Source organism: Alnus glutinosa, chromosome 4, assembly GCF_958979055.1.
Source record: "Alnus glutinosa chromosome 4, dhAlnGlut1.1, whole genome shotgun sequence".
Lineage (NCBI taxonomy): Eukaryota > Viridiplantae > Streptophyta > Magnoliopsida > Fagales > Betulaceae > Alnus > Alnus glutinosa.
In genome coordinates, this window is record NC_084889.1 from 15,694,964 (window position 1) to 15,714,301 (window position 19,338).

At 36.2% G+C, this 19,338-nt stretch overlaps 2 protein-coding genes across 3 annotated transcripts; both read left to right on the forward strand.

The window, feature by feature from the left end:
* The first annotated feature begins 2,918 nt into the window (after nt 1–2,918).
* Nucleotides 2,919–5,795, forward strand: LOC133867094 (nascent polypeptide-associated complex subunit beta-like). The gene is made up of 6 exons (XM_062303777.1): nt 2,919–3,006; nt 3,994–4,065; nt 4,627–4,771; nt 4,871–4,927; nt 5,321–5,359; nt 5,465–5,795. The coding sequence occupies exons 2-6, from the start codon at nt 3,994–3,996 to the stop codon at nt 5,638–5,640; spliced, it is 489 nt and encodes a 162-aa protein (XP_062159761.1). The 5' UTR covers nt 2,919–3,006; the 3' UTR covers nt 5,641–5,795.
* Nucleotides 5,796–10,525: 4,730 nt separating this feature from the next.
* LOC133866935 (uncharacterized) lies at nt 10,526–17,730 on the forward strand. 2 transcript variants are annotated; one of them, XM_062303601.1, is made up of 5 exons: nt 10,526–11,085; nt 11,190–11,241; nt 11,894–11,981; nt 12,956–13,072; nt 17,621–17,730. In XM_062303601.1, the coding sequence occupies exons 1-5, from the start codon at nt 10,626–10,628 to the stop codon at nt 17,669–17,671; spliced, it is 768 nt and encodes a 255-aa protein (XP_062159585.1). In that variant the 5' UTR covers nt 10,526–10,625; the 3' UTR covers nt 17,672–17,730. The 2 variants fall into 2 exon arrangements, with proteins under 2 accessions (XP_062159585.1, XP_062159584.1); XM_062303600.1 differs by having other exon boundaries at nt 10,527–11,099; nt 11,189–11,241.
* Nucleotides 17,731–19,338: the final 1,608 nt, after the last annotated feature.

The window sequence follows — 19,338 nt, forward strand, 5'->3', positions numbered from 1 at the left end:
TTTTTTTAACTTTAATGAAGTTATAAGGACTAATTGATCATAATTCATAAAAATACAATATTTTAGTTTTGTTTTATGCTTGAGATTCAATCTGATCTTAACAACTTTTTATATCCAAAAACGAGAAATATCCAAAATTATGCATCAAATTACTCTAGATATTGTTATTTTTCACTTTAATAGGCAAGGTTGTAATCGAGCTGAGTCGAGCTTTAAGATTTCAAGACTGGCTCGTTTATGAGTCAAGCTTAAATAGTTGAATTCGAACTCGAGTAGAGCTATGAAATGTGTGTTTAAGCTCAGCTTGTTTAAAACTCGGGTGTGCTCAAGTTCAAGCTCGAACTCGTTAAGAATGTCATTTGAGTCGAGTCGGGTTACTCGACAAGTTCAGCTCAACTAGAGCTTGAATTAGGTTATTAAATTTTTCAATGTGTGATCAAAGCGGAGTCCAAGCTCGAGTTTGTGAACAACATCTATACATTTATTAATAACATAAATATATAATATATAACTATATAAGACATATTATAAAATATAGTATATAGCAGTTTACAAGTAACAAACTAACATTATGTTATTATATATAATTAGAGAGTATAAACTATGGTATATTTATAATGTGAGCAAGTAGTAAGTCTAATATATTATATATAACTAAGTAACTATAATATAAATATAATATATAACTATTGTTAACTATGTGTGATGTGATATATATATAGTTATATACTTATATACTAACTATTCAATACAGTTATATTATTATATACTAATTTTGTTTTTATTTTTTTGAACAAGTGCTACCATATATTGATAAAAGCCCGAAGGTGAGTACAGTGAATAGAGGCATAAAGACACCCTACACATTAAGTCAGAATCTTGGGTGCTGCCTACAAATAAACAAATATTACATGAACAAACTTTTGAACTCCTCTTTGACATTAAAGCTCTTCCATCAAATAAAAGATGGCTGATTTAGCTAAATACAAGCCATTACATAATCCAGTAATATCAACACAATTAATAGACAGACTTTTGAATACCACACTAGAAAAGCAAAACTAGAAAAAAAACCCAAACAGCAGCCAAACAGGATCGTCATCGGGAACAGACCATCACCGGCGACAGCGCGTGTCCTCTACACCAGACAACCACCGAAATCACCGATCTCCACCAACCAAGGCCTTGTGGACAGGCCGTGGCCCTCACGCACGGGTCCAAGGAGTAACCTCTCTGGCAGGTGATGGCCACGCGCCGAGCAGGACAAACCAATGAGACAGTGGCTGGGGGCTATGCAACCAGAAGACACCGGTGACCACCGTGAAGAGGCGCGTGTCTTGTAGAACCCAGAAGAAGAGAACAGATCTGGCTCCAAAGAAACAACCAAGAAAAGCATTGCCAGACGCTTCACCGAAGACACACAAGAGAACGTCGTTCCCGATCACAACCACCATGTAAAGTCATCTGCCAGGATCTAATAGAAAGAGCAAAGAAAAAGAGAAATGGAAAAGCAACAAACATAAACCACCATAGTCCGGAGAGGGCTAGGGGAAAAAATAACTACCACCGGTAGAAGATCTACCAGGGGGAACAAATCTCTACGGCCTTAATGACTAGGAGAGATTTAACCTCCACTGGTTCACACCAGGGAGGAACAAAAACACTCCATAGCCCAAAAAGCTAGGAGGTAACCACCACTGAGAGGAGGGAGACGTGAAGCCTCCCTCCCCCGGCAAAAATATTCAAAGAAGCCAACTCTCTCTGAAGGGGAGAGAGAGAGAGAGAGAGAGAGAGAGAGAGAGATCAGGAAAGATAAACCTGATCTTTATTAATAACTTAATTAGTTTAACATACTAAATACTATTATCAAAGTATTATAATTAATATGCAATACTATATTTACTTAGCTAGTATAACTATATGCTTATATATATATATAAAATGACCTATGGACTATGGTTCGGTCACCCCCAATAGCCAAAATGGAGGTGGTTGAAACCACCCGAAGGGCCAAAGTGAAAAAAAAAATTACGTTTTCGCCCATGGGGGTGGCCGAAACCACCCCCGCCAAATGAGGGTGGGGTGGTTTCGGGCACCCCCATGTGGCCCAAAAGTTTTTTTTTTTTTTTTTTTAAAAAAAAAAAATCCTTAAATTAAAAAAAAAATGGTAGCCACGTCAGTACTGAAGTTGTATATGGGGACATGTGTCGCAATATTACACTAACACGTGTAGAATGATATGGCCGGAAGTTAGTTTTGTACCTCCTAAAAAAAAAAAAAAACAAACTCTAGGGGCAAAAAATAAAGTTTTGAAACCACAGGAATAAGGTATTTAACTCTTACATTTTGGTAAATGTTAATTAACTAGATAATATGTTAGTTTATAAACTAACTAGTTAGTATGTTAACTAATATACACATATAAATATTAAGTAGCATATATAACTCATTACTAATATACATGCTTAAATTTATATAACTCATTTTTAGTAATATATATAAGAGATAAGAACGAGCTAATGAATTAGACTAATTAGCCGTGTGAGCGATCAAGTCGAACTTTAAACAAGTTGAGATCGAAAATTCTTATCGAGTTTTATCGAGCGAGTTAGGTATGTATCACTTACTAATCGAGCGTTTTATAGTAACTAGTGAGTTTTTACAATATTGAATGACTCAAGCGAGTTGTCGAATGGACTAGTTTATTTGTAACATTATTCACGGGTTCGTATTTTGTAAAAAATTATTTAGCAGGGACGACCCAGAAGGAGGGCCCAATTTTAATTGTGGTCCAATCAACTGAGGCGCTACGCATCGTAAACGAGAACCCTATCGAACTGTTCAAGTCTCATTTGGACCGTCGGATCAGAACAGAGGCATGTAATATCCCCAGCGCCCTATTCGGATTCGGCTATTTCTGTAAACAAACGCAAAACCTGAGCGCCGTCTGAGAAGCTTTTCTCTCCGTCTCCCAAATCTTATCCCCCACCCAAAACCCTAGCAAAGGTAAAACCCTATGCTCTTCTCCCCCCCTCTCTCTCTCTGTGAAGTGATTTGAAAGGTGTAGATTTCATCGTTTTGATTTTCGTATCTTCCAGTACTAGGGTTATTCATATTTTCTATTACTTCTGCTTCTTTTGGCAGATCAGTGAGCGACTTCGTTCTTCTTTTCATTTTTTTACGTCTTTTTGGGTCTCGAATGTTTACCGATTTTAGTTTTTCGTTTCTTTTTTATTTTCCTTTAAATGAGGTTTTCAGTCTTATTTTGTTACTTTTCTCCGCACTGCTATTTTTTTTGTTTATAATAATTGCTTGATTTGATTTTTTTTCGAGTTCATTGTCGGTTTTGATCTGGAGGGTGCATTTCCAAATGTTATTGCTATGTAATATAATCTGGGTTCACTTATTTGCATCAGTATTATGGGTTTGTTCATTTGGATGTTTGAAGTATGGACATTCTAAGTTGTTTTTTGAGTGCTTTGATTTCATTGTGGAGCACCGTTTATTAAGTACGTGGGCATTAATTTTAGTGGCTCATCAGTGGTTTTGTGTACGAGCCCATTCATCTGTTTAATAATACTCCTTGATGTGGCTTCTATGTTTTGTTTTTGGCTTTCAAGGTGCTGCTTCCTATAGATTTTCTTGGTTTTGGTTTTGCAACTGAAATTATTTTTCCCTTAAAATTGGGTTTCCCTTTTTCAACTGGGATATATACTATATGTTGATTGAATTTGATGTGTGGTATTGATTACCCTTTCATGTGTAAGGTGTGTGGGCAGTGAATCTGACACTCTTGAAATATTATGGACTTAGAATTAATTTTGTTTTTGTCATAGTTATCTCATGTATGCAATAGTTGTGCTGGTACTATCATATGAACTGAAAAAAATACATAAATGTACTGAGAAATATTAACTTGGATTTTATTATGATTATCACGTATTTGCTTGAGTCGTACGGCATGAGTCATGATTTCCTTATCCTTTGATGCAGATGAATCGGGAGAAACTTATGAAGATGGCTGGTGCAGTTCGCACTGGTGGAAAGGGGAGCGTGAGAAGGCAAGTCTGTTTCAGTTACAAACTATGTTAATTTTAAGCTTATTTAGCTTGAAAGTGTTAGGATGGTTGTGGTTACTTTGTTCAAGGAAAGAAGCTTTGAGATGATAATGTTCATTTGTCAACATTCCATCCTACCCACTTTATGACTCCCTTGTTTAAGATGTTCAGTTATAAGTTGACCTCCTATGCATGTATGAGCCAAATAGGATGTTTACCGGAATGTTGTCTTCTTGTTTGTTTTGCCCTGAGACTTCATAAATCTCACCCCACCTTGTCTGATGATACAATAAAAATACTTTAATCAAGAAAATGTAATTTGCTCGAGTTAAATTTGTGTCCTGGGTTCTGTGCTCACCACGTGTGTGTAACGTGCCACTTTTAAAAAAAATAAATAAATAAATAAACTGCCAGAGGTACTCCTTGCTGAGTTGTATAAGTGAAATATCTTGCAAAATGTGACAATGAGTTTGTTTGTTAGACAACTGATGTTTAATCGTCTGTTGATTATTTCATGTTTTTCTCTCACACTCTACCTACTATATTTTCTGCTCATGACCGCAGAAAGAAGAAGGCCGTTCACAAGACAACTACCACAGATGACAAAAGGCTTCAGAGCACCCTGAAGAGAATAGGGGTGAATGCAATTCCAGCAATTGAGGAAGTTAACATATTCAAGGATGATGTAGTTATCCAGTTTATAAATCCCAAAGGTGATACTAACTTGCAGTATGTAGATCATCTATTTTTGTCCCCACGTTACCCATCTCCTTGCAATACTGATAAATATTGTTGTCTCATTTATTTTTCAGTTCAAGCCTCTATTGCTGCAAACACATGGGTTGTTAGTGGTTCTCCTCAAACAAAGAGTATGCTATCTCTTCTTTCTATATTTGAAGATTTATATAATCGACAATCTTTTCTTGTGTGTTTGTTTCAGTGTTTTAACCGGATCTATAATGTTTTAACTCAGAAAGTGCAAATATCAGTGGGGATTTTTTATTTTTTATTTTCCCCGTAATGGCTACTTTATTATTTATCTTTTGCGAATCCTTATTCTTCTGTGTGGAAACAATCACAATTGATGGCCATTCTTCGCCTCTTGCTGCCTTATTTTCATCATCCCAGAGCTGGCTTTCTTATGATGCTGGTTAGAGGGGAGTAATTATTAGTTGGGGTGCCTGTGTAGGATTGATTTTTTCCCAAGTTGCTTTTTGGCTAGAAATGACGTGATACTTCAACATGAATTTTCTATTTTTCAGAATTGCAGGATATTCTCCCTGGCATAATCAACCAATTGGGTATGTTTCCTAGTGTGACTTCACAATTTTCTTGCTCATTGTCTATAGGCTGTGTAACTGGATGGTTCAAAGAAATCATGTATTCTTTTCCTGATTTATTTTCAGGGCCAGATAACTTGGACAACTTGAGGAAGTTGGCTGAGCAGTTCCAGAAGCAGGCACCTGGTGCAGGTGGTGGTGCAGCCGCCGCACAAGATGATGATGATGATGATGACGTCCCAGAACTTGTTGCTGGAGAGACATTTGAAGCTGCTGCGGAGGAGTCGAAAACTTCTTCTTGAGAGTTTTGAGGGATTTTGTGCTATTTTATATATTTTCTGTTTTTCAAGTTTTACTTTTGTTTTTTCAATCAACTCTTTCATGCGTTTTCTGATGCTTGTGAAACTCTGATGAATAGTTGTTACTTCGATGTGTCGGTTCAAAGATCTTTACGATATTTCTGATTGGTGGGTTTTTTTAGCTGCTACCCGGCATCATTTAGGACTCGCCTTTGTCAGTTTTTATCATGTAATAATGGTGTCAGTCTTCAAAGCAAAAAAAAAAAAAGGTTTCCCTCAGTAGAAGTTCTGTAATATTTCTCCTCAATAGCGATACCCATCTTTTTAATGTTTCTTCTATCGCGGATTGAAGGTCGAGTCTCTCCGGTACCAGAGTACATGTTTACAGAAAATCTAAGGTAAATATAGGTTTATAATTGAGCTGAAGTATTTAAACTTGTCCTTGTCTAATTTTGTTTTGAGTACATGTAGAGTTCAAGTTTCCTACTTTGCGTAGATTATATATCGAACCTTGGTTTATTTATTTTTATTGAACAAAGATTTTCTAAACTTGGTTAGAGGAACTTCTTTCAATTCTATCTATAAAAATGTCGTGTGTTTTTTTTTTTTTTTTTTGCATGTGAGAAGCACATATTTTTATTTTTTAATTGTAAGAGCATTCACATCAAGCTCTCCAAAATTATCTTTAAATTTAACCTAAACAATCTACTTTTTTTTATTTTATCTCACTTTTGAAACACTTCCTATATCAAATTCTCTAAATATTTCTTTATTTTAATTATATATATATTTTTAGAATAATGATTCAATGTCACCTAAATATACAACTTTTCACCACCTTGCCTATGTGGCAAGGTGGTCCTCCACAACTTTTTAAGTTTTTTTATTTTTTTAAAATAAATTAAAGTGGGGGACCACCTTGCCACATAGACAAGGTGGTGAAAAGTTGTATATTTAGGTGGTAGTGAATCACTACTCATATTTTTATTAGTTTTGAAACCAACTAATTTAACTGTATGAACATCAAATTTTCTTACCAAAATCAATTCTCCACAATCGGCCAAACACCAACACAATGTCACCCAATTTGTAGAAGTGAAAGAAGAGAGAGAATCAAACGTACATATCAAAAATTATGCCCAAAAACCTTAAATTATCACCTACCCACTTTTAAGTTCCACAAATTAGCCCAAATCTCACTTGACCCATGAATTTTTTCTCAAAAAAATCCCCAATTTCCTTTCCACCAAGTCGCCACAAACAAAACCATCCGAAACCACAAAACGCCTAATCGAAACTACTTATTCTTCACTATTTTTTTTTTTTTTTTTTTTAACTGCTGCTTTAATTTTTCTTTCCTTCTTTTTTCAATAAACAAACACTATGAACCTTCTCTGCCTCCATCAGAGAGAGAAACTAGAGGTAGAGGAACATAGAGAGCAACTTTACCTTGTGATCTGACTCGGAGATGAACGCAGAGGAGAGGAGGAGGAAGAGGAAGGTGAGGAGGGGGAGGGATCGGATGGTAGAGGACATGGAGACCACCGATGAACGTTCGGATCTATACTGTCCAGATCCATATTTTCACAAGGTCCTCACAGACTTTCTTTGAGCAAATGGGGAGGAAAGTGAAGACGGAAGGAGCTAGAGAGAAATGGAAGGGAAGACGGAAGGCGAGGAAAAGTGCGGGAAGCAGAATAAAATGATTTTTTTTTTATTGAATGGTGTAAGAATTGTGAGGGTTAAATTTAGAGAGGTTTTCTAACATGAGGTAGTTTGGAGAAAGGATAGAGAGTTCAATACAGAAGTGTTTTTGACAACTTTCTTTAATATTTGGTGAAAAGTTCAAATTAGAGAGTTTAACACTGATGCTCCATAGACAAAGTTGAAAGAAACACATGACATTTTTATAGATAAGATTGAAGGTACTTCCAATGTAATAACCCCGACTCCCTTTCGAAGGTAGAATAGTCTTTACCACCTATGAGAATGGATAACTAGACGGGAATAATAAACACCTGATTTTTACATATGAATTTTTATTTCTTGTTATTAAATAACCGCTTCTATATTTTATTAAAACATCTGCTTTTAAATTTAATAAATTTATATCAATTTAAGTTCCACTTTTATATTTTATATTTATATTAAAATATGAGGACCAGATTTTATATATATTTTTTTATATGAAATATTCAATTTTATTATTATTAAAAAAATACATGTTTTAATACATAAAACCCTAGCAGTCAAAGAGTGAAACTCTACTCCTATAAGTAAATAGGTATGGAGGAATGGCCTTTTACCCATCTTTGCCTCTTGTCGTTAATCTCTGTAGCAGGCATAACACAACATGGCATACCTTTCTTTTCTTTTACTAACTTGTTGCCATAAATCCTTCCACAGAGGGATGTGTAGTCCTGAAAATTCTATCTTGATACAAAGTAGTTTAATGTAAACATTCAAACCTTCTTGTAAATTTTTAAAAGAAATCATGAATCATTTTTATAAATCATTTTTATTAAGGGTATAGTTTGTGATATTGGAATTTATTTAAACTTTATAATTATAAAAGAAAATATTTCTGATGACAAATACCTTTACTAAGTCGTATTTCTAATGTCAATAAAAGAAAACGTGTTGTTACTTATTTAATTATTTAAATATTATTCTAGTAGTTAATGTCTTTAAACATATCTAGGGAATCCATTCTCGGTAGGTTAGCAAGACGAATCTTAGTGGTGTTAGTGTGTAGTTTAGTGACTAGTGCGATGCATTAATTTATTTAAATCTGTATCAGGTGATTAGCTAGTCGTCGAGATATTCAAACAACGTACTGCGCCCAGAGATATAAGGGATCCTCTACCCCTTCTTAAATTGTTTTATGTCATATTACTTTATCATTTTATTAGCATATTTGCGATTAATTGTTCTCGTTCTGTATTTCAATTCATATTGTTTGCATGAAGGATTTATTTTAAATTAGTTTCGATATGAAAGTTATTTAGTGGGAATGATATTTTAAAAGTAACGATTTTAAGAAAAATCTCAGTTCTAAAGGACTTTCCAATTATAGAAAAATTTCTTATTTTACCCCCGAGATGGGAAGTCCCTACTTTTGGTAGAAATGAAAAGAGAAAAGTAAAAACCCTTTCACACGTGGCCTCAAGATGTACTACAAGAAAAGTGAAGAGAATAAGAATAATTTATGAGAATGAGAATTTTTTTTTTTTTTTTTTTTTTAAAAAAAAATGAGGAACGTGTGTGAAGGAGACTATTATTTTGGCCCTAGAGATATTCACAGAGATTTACAGAGTTTAAGCTCGGTACTGTTGCTTGGATGGAAGCACAATCGTTGAAGGACTTGGTGAAGGCGGTAATCCATCCCTAAGTCATGCTAAGTGCACTTCAATTAATTAGCTGATGGGGTAGGCTTATAGTCACAGTTTACCTGCCTGGGTCGCAATGACTGCGCAACCCTAGTACACAGAGCGTAATAGTGTACATGGGCCCTATATATAAGAAGTCTTGTTTGTTAACGAGTAATTTTATGTGTTAAGTAAAATGACAAATTTTTATTTGTGTTCTAAAAATTTAGATTTCAAGTGTATTTTAACAATTGTTTTAAAGAAAATGAAGTTAACTCAACCGTTTTATGGTTGAGGGTTGTCTTACTGAGCATTTCTCACTCACCCCTTATTTTGTTTTATTTTCAGGTTATGAACAGAGAGACCTAGGCGGCCGGGATGAGATATAGGCTAGTAGTAGGATATTGTTTTTCCTTTACCATAATAAGTGCACTTGCACGATAAATTTAGTTTCCTTTACATTTTTATTTATTGTATCAAACATAATAACTCTTTTCGAAATAATCAATTCCACATTTATTGAAGCTCTGAGTTTTAAAATTATTTTTCTAGTAATTTACTTAATTCAGCATGCTAGCTAGGTTATCGAGCAGACCTTATAAATCTTCGCGGTTTAATCTAACCCTTAGCGGTTTGGGGGCGTTACATCTAATCTAGTTGGAAGAAAAATTTTCTGAGATTATAAGGTGGTATGATAAAATAACCTGCATGTAACTCCCGTTCTTGTGGATACACAAGCCACAGTATTAACTCAAATTGTTCCTAAAAAGATTTGTATGTTCCAAATATAAATATTCCCAAAGAGTTTTGAATTTATATAACCTGTTACAACTGTACAGACCAAGACGTTTTAAAAGGTTTCAAGTCACCAACATTTTCAGCAGGAAAGAACTATGGCTATATATATATATATATATATTTATATATGCCTTAGTTTGAGTCTGATTCAACATCTGTTTCCAGTTTCTTATACTCCTGCTCCAGGTCAATAAATCAACCAGATAAAATTGCCATATTTCTTCTATTACACTACTAACCTCACCAATGTTTACAATCCAATTCTAGCTCATCTACCTAACCCTAATATTACTCTTCATACTTATTTATGATCACGTTAAACATTTTAAGTGACTTTTTATATCAACTATTTTTTTGTTTTAAAAAAAAAAAATAAATAATAAGCAAAACAAAAATGAAACCAACTCAGAGAAGACATGCATCGACCCACCCCCATATCAGTTGCAAATTCTTTAAATTTATTTTAATAGGTGACATCTTCTCATTTAAAAATATCCGAGAAAATAAGCAGCTCTCAAATTGAAAGAAACCCTCTCAAAAAATGAATAATGCTATACGCAAGAATTTTTTATCTTTTATTTCTAAATCGTGATATTATTTTTAAAATTATTATTTCATCAAAATTCAATAATAATTTATTTATTTTTATTTTTATTTTCAGAGTGACTGAGTAAGGTCAAATCTGTGGAACGTAATGCGCGTCGTCACTTGGAAAATTTTGCTCTTTTATCCATATCAAAACGGGGCGCGCTGTTCTCGACTGGACGACTCACGCGCTAAACGGTTAAGAGCAGCACAGGGGGGAGAGACAGAGAGACGGATATGGAGGGAGGCCTGAGCTTCCTCTGCAATATTTCTGGCGCCCCAAGCCCGTTACTCTCGTCATCGAGCAACAAGTCCCTCTCGCTCAATGCTCCTTCGAAACGCCGTCGGATCATTTCAGAAATACAAGAAATCAGGGTGTGCACGAACCGGACATGCCGCAGACAAGGCTCCCTTCAAACCTTGGAAACTCTCTCGGGTCTGGCTCCCCCGAACGTTGCCGTCAAGTCCTGCGGCTGCTTGGGCCACTGCGGCGCCGGTCCAAACCTCGTGGCTCTACCCGGAAACGGCGTAGTAGTCGGCCACTGTGGAACGCCGGCTCGAGCCGCCCAGGTCATGGTGGGATTATTGCTTCGTGGTCATGATTCGGACAACACTGCTGCCAAGACTGCCTTGGAAATGCTTGCACTGAAGAAGAGAGCACAGAGAGAGTTGGACGACGGCAATTTCTCCCAGGCTGAGTTACTGCTCTCACAGGAAAATTCTTTCGCTTTCAACTTTACTCGAGTATTTATTAACGCGAATGCAAAATTTTGATTAAATGTGTTGTTTCTTATAAATTGCAGGCTTTAAGCTTAGAACCATTTGGTGGTATCCATGTTTTGTATAAAGACAGGTTCGTTTAACTATATCTCATCAGCAAGTAAAGAAATCATGTTCAAAATCTGCACATATTTTTAGGATTAGCTCTGAGTTAGCTACCCTCACAAGTATGTCTGCATGTTGGTGTGTGAATCTATTGTCCCCTGAAGATTGAAGGTGCACATAAGAGTGTTAGAATACAAATTAAATGATTAAATTCATTCATTTCTATCAGCTTTTAGGATAGCGGTGATTTAATATGGTATTAGAGCAGATGTCCTGAGTTAGAACATGTCCCCGTCGTTCACCTCTCGTTCCAATTAAACATTCTACGTGTTAGGCTTCAACTATAAAAGGAGAGTAGGCCACACATGATGGGAGAGTCTGAACTCATATGTGAGGGTGAGTGTGTTAGAATATAAATAAATTATTAAATTCATCTCTTTCTATCCATTTAAGCTTTTGGTATAAGTGGTGATTTAATATAAAACATGTTATGTACATATGCTAATGTTTACATTTGGGTGTCCTACCAAGTGTCCATGGTTCCCATCATGATATCCAACAGCAGTTGCCTGCTGCATTGTGCATGTTTCGTGTTAACTAGAATACTCCCTGCTCTGCTATTAACGGGTGTCAATCGTGACGGAAATGTTTATGGAATCCTTTTCCTCTCTAGCATTCAGATCTAGTGCAAGGTTAGCATTGGGAAATTATTCTGGGGCTCTTGAAGATGCCAGAGAAGCTTTGACATTTGCTCCTCAGTACCATGAGGTGAGCCAGAATTTTATTTTACAATCATCAGTCGGGAAATGGCACTGCAGATGCAAATTATTGTATGCCCCACTTATGTTGATTTTGAATCTTTCAGATTTGGGAAATATGCTTTTGAGTTCATTTCAAAACACCTTTTAGACACTACTGGCCCCTGGACCTCTCATTGCAGAAGCCTACTTTCCGACCTTAATATTGCTCTCCATTCATTTCTTTTATTTATTTATTTTTTTTTTTGGGTATGTAGTAAGTATTTAATAAAGAAATAGGAGAGCAAGTGAAGCATTTTGAAGATGTTACAATCTAAAATTTTAAAGAAGGAAATCTAAAAAGGAATTACACTGAAATCATAGAAGGATCCTAGACGTAATACTTAAGCAAGTTGCGGTTAAGATTGACACCATTACATGTCCCATCATTACTCTCTTGCTGTGATGTCCACATAACACATAGCAGAACTGCCCGGCCCATGTTTTATTGATTGCATCACAACCAACCGCCCTTTCCAACAAGTAAGCACCGCCACAAATATCTCTCCATCTAAGTCTGCCTGCTTCTTACTGAGCCAAGTAATAATGAGTTGTAACATGCTGTAAAACATAGTAATGATTTAGGAGCTATATACAAAAATAGACATACATTATAAACACAAAAACTCACTCACTCACACAAACACACACACACAACGCCTAAGGCTTATTATATCAACTTTTGAACTATTTTTTTTTTAATATATATTTTTTTTAATGAACAATAATTTAATTGAAAGAAAAGGGCAAAGCCCTTGTACATGAAAAATATACAACAAAGCTGAACGCCCTATAGGCTTCTACAAAAAATTAATCAGATCTACCATATCCACTAAGGAAATGTTAGGAATATGCACATCAGCCCTAAGGGCTTATTAAATCAACTTTTGTTTGTTTGTTTGTTTTTCTTTTCTTTTGATGAGATGACTAATTGATCTTTTGCAGGCTTATATCTGTCAAGGCGATGCTTTCTTGGCTATGGACCAATTTGATTCAGCTGAGAAGTCATATTTAACATCTCTGCAGATAGATCCCTCCATTCGTCGTTCCAAATCATTTCAGGTACATTTTATCTCTAAGATTATGTGGTGATTGCAAGTATATTTTACTTTTTCATCTTACAAAAAAAAGTATATTTTACTTTCTTCATCTTGGATCTGCAACAATGGGATTCTACGTATGGTCATTGTTCAAGTCACATGTTCATTGCTGTCCTTACAATTGCTGTCTAGCGCGTAACACATCATATGGCCAGCTGGCTTAGGGAATCTATCTTTGTCAGTATTCTAGAAGAAAAGAGAGGATTATAAAACTTGGCAGAGAAGCATAGTCATATTTTTTTACTTTCTTTGAAAAAAAAAAAAACGAGAGTTAAATTGGGGTTTGACTTGGTTTTGTTCCTTCTGACGGGAGGTTTTACTCTGATTTAGAAATTAGGCAGAACTAAGCTGAGAATTGGTCTATTTTCTCTCTGTATTTGTGTGCATATGTTTGTTTCTAAAGTAACTGAAATTATAGGTTGCAATGATAACAACCAATGGTAATTGAAACAGATCAAATGATTGTATAGAAAATGGAAAATAAATATCAAATATACTGAACCTAACTGTACTGATTCTAATTACTATGAATGGTTTCTAAATGTTATAATTCTATACCTAGATTAGTCCATGCGAGTTTTGCATGTGTGGGTGAGCATGTATGTATAGGTGGTTTATATACCCACTATAATTGAAGGGTTTGAAGATGCATTTGCTTAGAAAGAAAATACTAATCTATATAGTGGTTGAGGATTTCATCACTTCATTGTTTATGGCTCTCCATGCCATATTTAAATGACTTGAAGTTGGCTAATGCAATTGTTCTCCAGAATGTACGGGGGAAGTGCCTCTTTGAGTTCATATATGTAAAAAGAACAAACACGACAACACGTGCCTCCACACAATTGGACTTTAGGCTTATAAATTTAAATTCTAGTATTGGGTTTGACAATTTGGGTGAAAAAAAAACAGTAGGCAAGTTGCCATGCTAAATTTGGCCTTTTTGGACTCAATAAAATATAAAATTCCCTGCATTCACCCATACAATTGATCTACCTGTAAAGTAAAATGAATTATGGGGGCTTTACATATAAGAGATGCCTATTGGTTTCCGCCTCTTTTCTTGTTATATTTTCATTTTTTCTTTTAAGTTAAAAACCTTTGATGATACTTTTGCTATTTCTTACAAAGGAGTCTGTTGCTTTTTGTTTTTCCTGAAAAAAAAATATGAGTTTCATGAAGATGGGAATAGTATGCATGGCAACTTTTAGGATATGGACAACGCATCCTGTCATATAATACCCGTTAATCGTTCTTCCACCTAATTGGGCTTCATGCCCGTGATTGGGGGTAGATGTCTTCGATATCACCGTCATCAGTGGTGTGATGTCGTCGTCATCGTCGCCATTAGCTCTGTCGTGTCGATGAATTTGGTATAAACAACATACCTGGTTTTGTGGCTTCTATGGTATGAGTTATGTTATGCACAGGCTGGTCTGAAGTTTGAAGGTTTGAATGGATAAACTCCGTGACAAGTGCAAAAAATTCCAAGCAAAGATGTTAAACCACCACTTATCTCAAAAGCTTAAGTTGATAGGAAGATGCAAATTTAATTGTTTAATTAATACTTTAACAATCATTCTTACGTGTGGCCTCAAACTTTATTTTTAATAGGTGGGACCCAACACGTGTATTTAATTGAAATGAGAGGTAAATGATGGATTTAAGGTTCGAACTCAGGATTTTCGATTCTGATATCATGTTAAACTACCACTTATCTCAAAAGTTGAAGTTTATAGAAAGAGATAAATTTAATCATTTAATTAATACTTACATTTCCCCTCAAGTGTGGGCTCAAGCTCACTTTTGAATAGGTTAGGCCCAACACGTGAAATATTTAATTAAAATTGGAGGCAAATGACGGAGTCAGGGTTCCTTGTGATGGGCCTAAGTGTTGTTGGGTGATAATTGGGGAATAAAAGAAATATCTTGACACTTCAAAGGGTCAATCACTCCACTCTCTCTCACTCACGGTTTGGAGTGGTAATGCATGATGTAATTTCTGGATACCTTCATTAATTTGAATGCTGGAATAAATAAAAACAAGACTTCATAACTGACGGCCCACTAACCTATCTACTAACCCAAATAACTGACCCATTATCCCATTACACGTGTACCCCCTATCTCTACTACCCATATAGTCTAGAATAAAGGGGAAGACCAAACGTTTAACTGAACACACGATTCCAGTAGAGTTCCACTACTTGGAACCTTCGTTGATATTATGGCTGAGTAGGACATGTGGCAATCATTCATCATCCCTAGGAAACTTCATGCGCATCTCTCAATGCCCTTCCGCCTTATCCCTTCCTTGGCCTTTGAAATCACTTGAGAACTTATCCCTTCAAACCTTCAGACTTCAAATCAGCTTGTGCATAACACGACCCCCTTTCTCAGAAGACCTTACCCACAAGGTCAAGGAACCGCTTTCTCAGTCTTCTAGATCTTCCCATGTAGCCTTTTCTTCTGCCGTTCCTTGCCATTGTAGTAGAACTTCAGTTCCAACTCGGTTCCCCTTTCTTTTTAATCGGCGTTGGAGGACCCGTCTTGGTTTAGGGGCGAGGTTTCCCTCCACTGTGACATCAGGGAGATGGTTATTTGTATTAGATCAGATATATCTTTATCTTCTGATATCCAGATTTAAAAGGATTTGTTTTATCCTATTATCTAGGCTAGAAGCTGTGTAGCTTATCCTATTATCTAGACTGTAAGTTGTATAGCATTAGGTTTATAATTCTCTGCTATTGATAAGCTTAAGTGATAAAGCTTAATCTCAAATCTTGTACAGTCCTACTAAAGGACTAACACTATTGTTATTATATAAAGAACTCACTGCTCTACAGTTGGAGTAGGCAGTCAATCAAAACTACTCTAAATCTTATAATTTGGGTTGATTTGAGAGCCCAAATTCTTCTTCATGCTGGAGATGTGGAAGATAGGGAAGATGTTGGACTTTGGTGGTAGATCCAACTTGTATGCTACCTTCCCTATCTTCTGGATCACCTAGAATGGCCCATAGTAACGGGGAGAAAGCTTGAGATTCCTTCAGACAACCACAGACATTTGTCGATACAGTCCCAGCCTAAGGTAAACCCAATCTCCAATCTCGAACTCCCTTTTTGCCCTCTTTTGATTTGCGAAAAACTTCATTTTTGCTTGGGCTTCTTGCAAAGTTTCCTTGATTAGCGTCAATATATACTCCCGGCTCCTCAACTCCTCTTTGACTGCATGTACCCTAGTGGTTCCTAGCTCATATGGCACGAGTCTTGGGGTGGTTGTCCATAGACAGCCTCGAATGGGCTAATCCTGGTAGAAGTGTGGGTTGATGTATTGTACACCCATTCGGCTAGTGAAAGCCATCTTGCCCAATCGCGGGTCTGTCTTCTGAGAATCTGCTAAGGTAACCTTCTAACCCTTTGTTCATGACCTTTGTTTGCCCACCGGTTTGGGGGTGATAAGAGGAGCTCATTAAGAGCTCGATTCCACTCAACCTGAATATATCCTTCCAAAAGTTGGTACTAAATACTGAATCCCTGTCACTACTGAATCCCTGTCACTGACAATCGTTTGAGGCATGCGATGGAGCTTAAAGATATTATCCATGAAAAGCCTTGCCACTGTCCCGGCTATGTAGGGATGAGAGAGAGACACGAAATGGGCGTATTTGCTCAAGCGGTCCACCACAAACATGACTGCATTCCTCCCCATTGAGCTTGGCAACCCTTCTACAAAATCCATACTAATCTTAGTCCAGATTTGGATGAGGATTGGTAAAGGTTGCAGGAGACCTGCAGGATGCGGGGTTTCTACATTGGTCCCCTATGAGTCTATGACAGACATCACATTCCCGAATGAATGTGTGAACAGCACCTCTAAGACCAGTCCAGTAAAATTCTTTCTTTATCCTTGAAAAGGTTTTGTGTTTGCCCAGATATCCTGACAGTGGTGTGCTGTGAAACTGTTGTAGGATCTGTTGCTGAAATGGCCCCAGTGACCCGAGGTGGATCCTTCCTTTGTAAAAGAGGAGTCCATGCTGGAAATGGTATCTTGCAGGGTCTAGCTCACCCTGATGGTACTGCTGTTGTAATTCTCATTATCAATGGGTCTTCAGGATAAGTTTTCTTCAATGCTTTCTTCAGCATTGGTTAGCTTGGTTTAGAGTAATATTTGGTGGTTCTGGTTTGAAAATGAGATATGACCTTGGGTTGTTTAGCATTGATTCATGCAGTCCTTGAATAGATGTCCAGTGTTAAGCTTGCGTTTCCTCCCAAATAAAGTTCTATGTGAAGGATGTACATATTTTGCAAAATCAATATATATATATATATATACACATACTGTGTGTGTGCGCTTTGTTATGTACTTTGATGAGCTAATATTGCTGCAGAAAGTTGCTCATGTTGCTTGTAGTGGTTTCTTTTATTCTGGTTTCTCTTTTCTTGATTATAGCGTAAGGAGTTACTTTGTTATCACTATTGTAATATATGAACTGTCTAAGCTTATGCAGGCTCGGGTTGCAAAGCTTGACGAGAAACTTGCTGCTGGTAATATGCCTTGAGATCTCCATATGACGGAATTCACATTTGAATCAATGGCGATACTAAGAATATAAACAAGGTAATGTTCTGTTTCCTGGTCAGAACTTTAAGGAACTTTTGAACTTTTTGCTAAAATATGTTTCTATGCATCTGGATTCTGGAGCTTGAGAGGAAATCGTAAATACGTATTTGCTATCTGAGATTTCTTATGGCAGTTTTGTTGCTCCTTTCAATATGTTAAGGGGTCCTTAAACAGTTAAGGGAATAAGGCATACTTCAATAATTCTTTACTTCTTTCATTTTGCTGTATTTCTTTGGCAATATGTTTTTCCGAGGAAGACGGGTTATAGATGTGCAAGTACAGAAGAGTGATTTAATTGAGGTTGAAGTGACAACGACTAAAAAGGGAGGAAAAGAAAAATAATTTTACTAGTAGTGGGAAAGGATGTGATAATCAAAGATGTAAGCAAAATTATGACCTTAGTTAGCCGATTGGTGAAGTGTTCTTGTAGGAGACTCCATTTAGTTAGGGCAGGTACTCATGTAGGTGACCTCAATAACTTTGGATGGGAGGCATAATTAAGTTGTGTTGAGACTGCTTCTTGATTCTCTTGTTGAGCTGCTTCAGAGGCAATGTTTGTTTCCTTGGTCCCTCGTGATGCTGTGCAGCTGAGACTTAGGATAAGCCCATTGCTTGGTAATATAACTTCTAAAGAAAAGAAACAAGTGTAAAAATATATTTTGGAGTTTGTTTTTCCATGGGGGAGCGCTTAGCTTATTGGCATTCGGCAGGTCCAGGGGCCCACTCATGCTTTTTGGAAGTAGTTAACAATTCAAAGTAGGATGCGAACGGTTTTTTTTTTTTTTTTTGCCACCAAAAGCAATAAGTAGCTCTACGCTTTCATTCATGTCAATCGAAGATGTTGAAATATATGATAACAAAAGAAGTTAGCAAAGCTAAATTTATATTCTCCTTAATAGCATGCATCCCGTAGATTACAGAAAACATATACCTAGGGATAATTTTTCAAAGTTTGTAATTTGCATCTCTTTTTGCACGCTTAACAGACATGCTCTTATTTTGACCTTTTATGGTAAGATACCTGTCTCTTTTGCTATTTGTATTGGGCCCCTCATATTCATGTCAGGCAGCCTTGCTGTTTACTTGTGTGATTTGGGATGGGAAAAATGAAGTATAGTGAGATTCTAATAGCAACCTGCTATGGAAACCCCCAATCAATTGCAACTTCCAGTAAAATTATTCTTTCACATATAAGTAACAATGACATCACGGCTTCTATTAACCTAAACAAGTCTCAAAACGATCTTAATTTATTCGAATTTTATTTAAGGAATTCAAAGCACTAATACTCTCAAAAAAAAAAAAAAATGCGCATTTATATGTAATTCTCTTAGGAGGAATCACATTGATGGTACTTTTCTGTCAATTTTTACGGCGATTCTTTACTCCACATCAAATTTGCCAACCTCCTAAAATGAGGGAGTCATTGCTGCTAGAACAGTTTTATATTTGGGTTCTTTATGCAAACTCTTAATATGCATTTTTGGTGACTTGATTTACCTTGTCTTAGCAACTTAACATAGTTTAACAATATCAAGGAAATAATAACACTATTAATAATGCTCCATGTTTATAACATGATAATGTCATTTCTGATAGAAGATA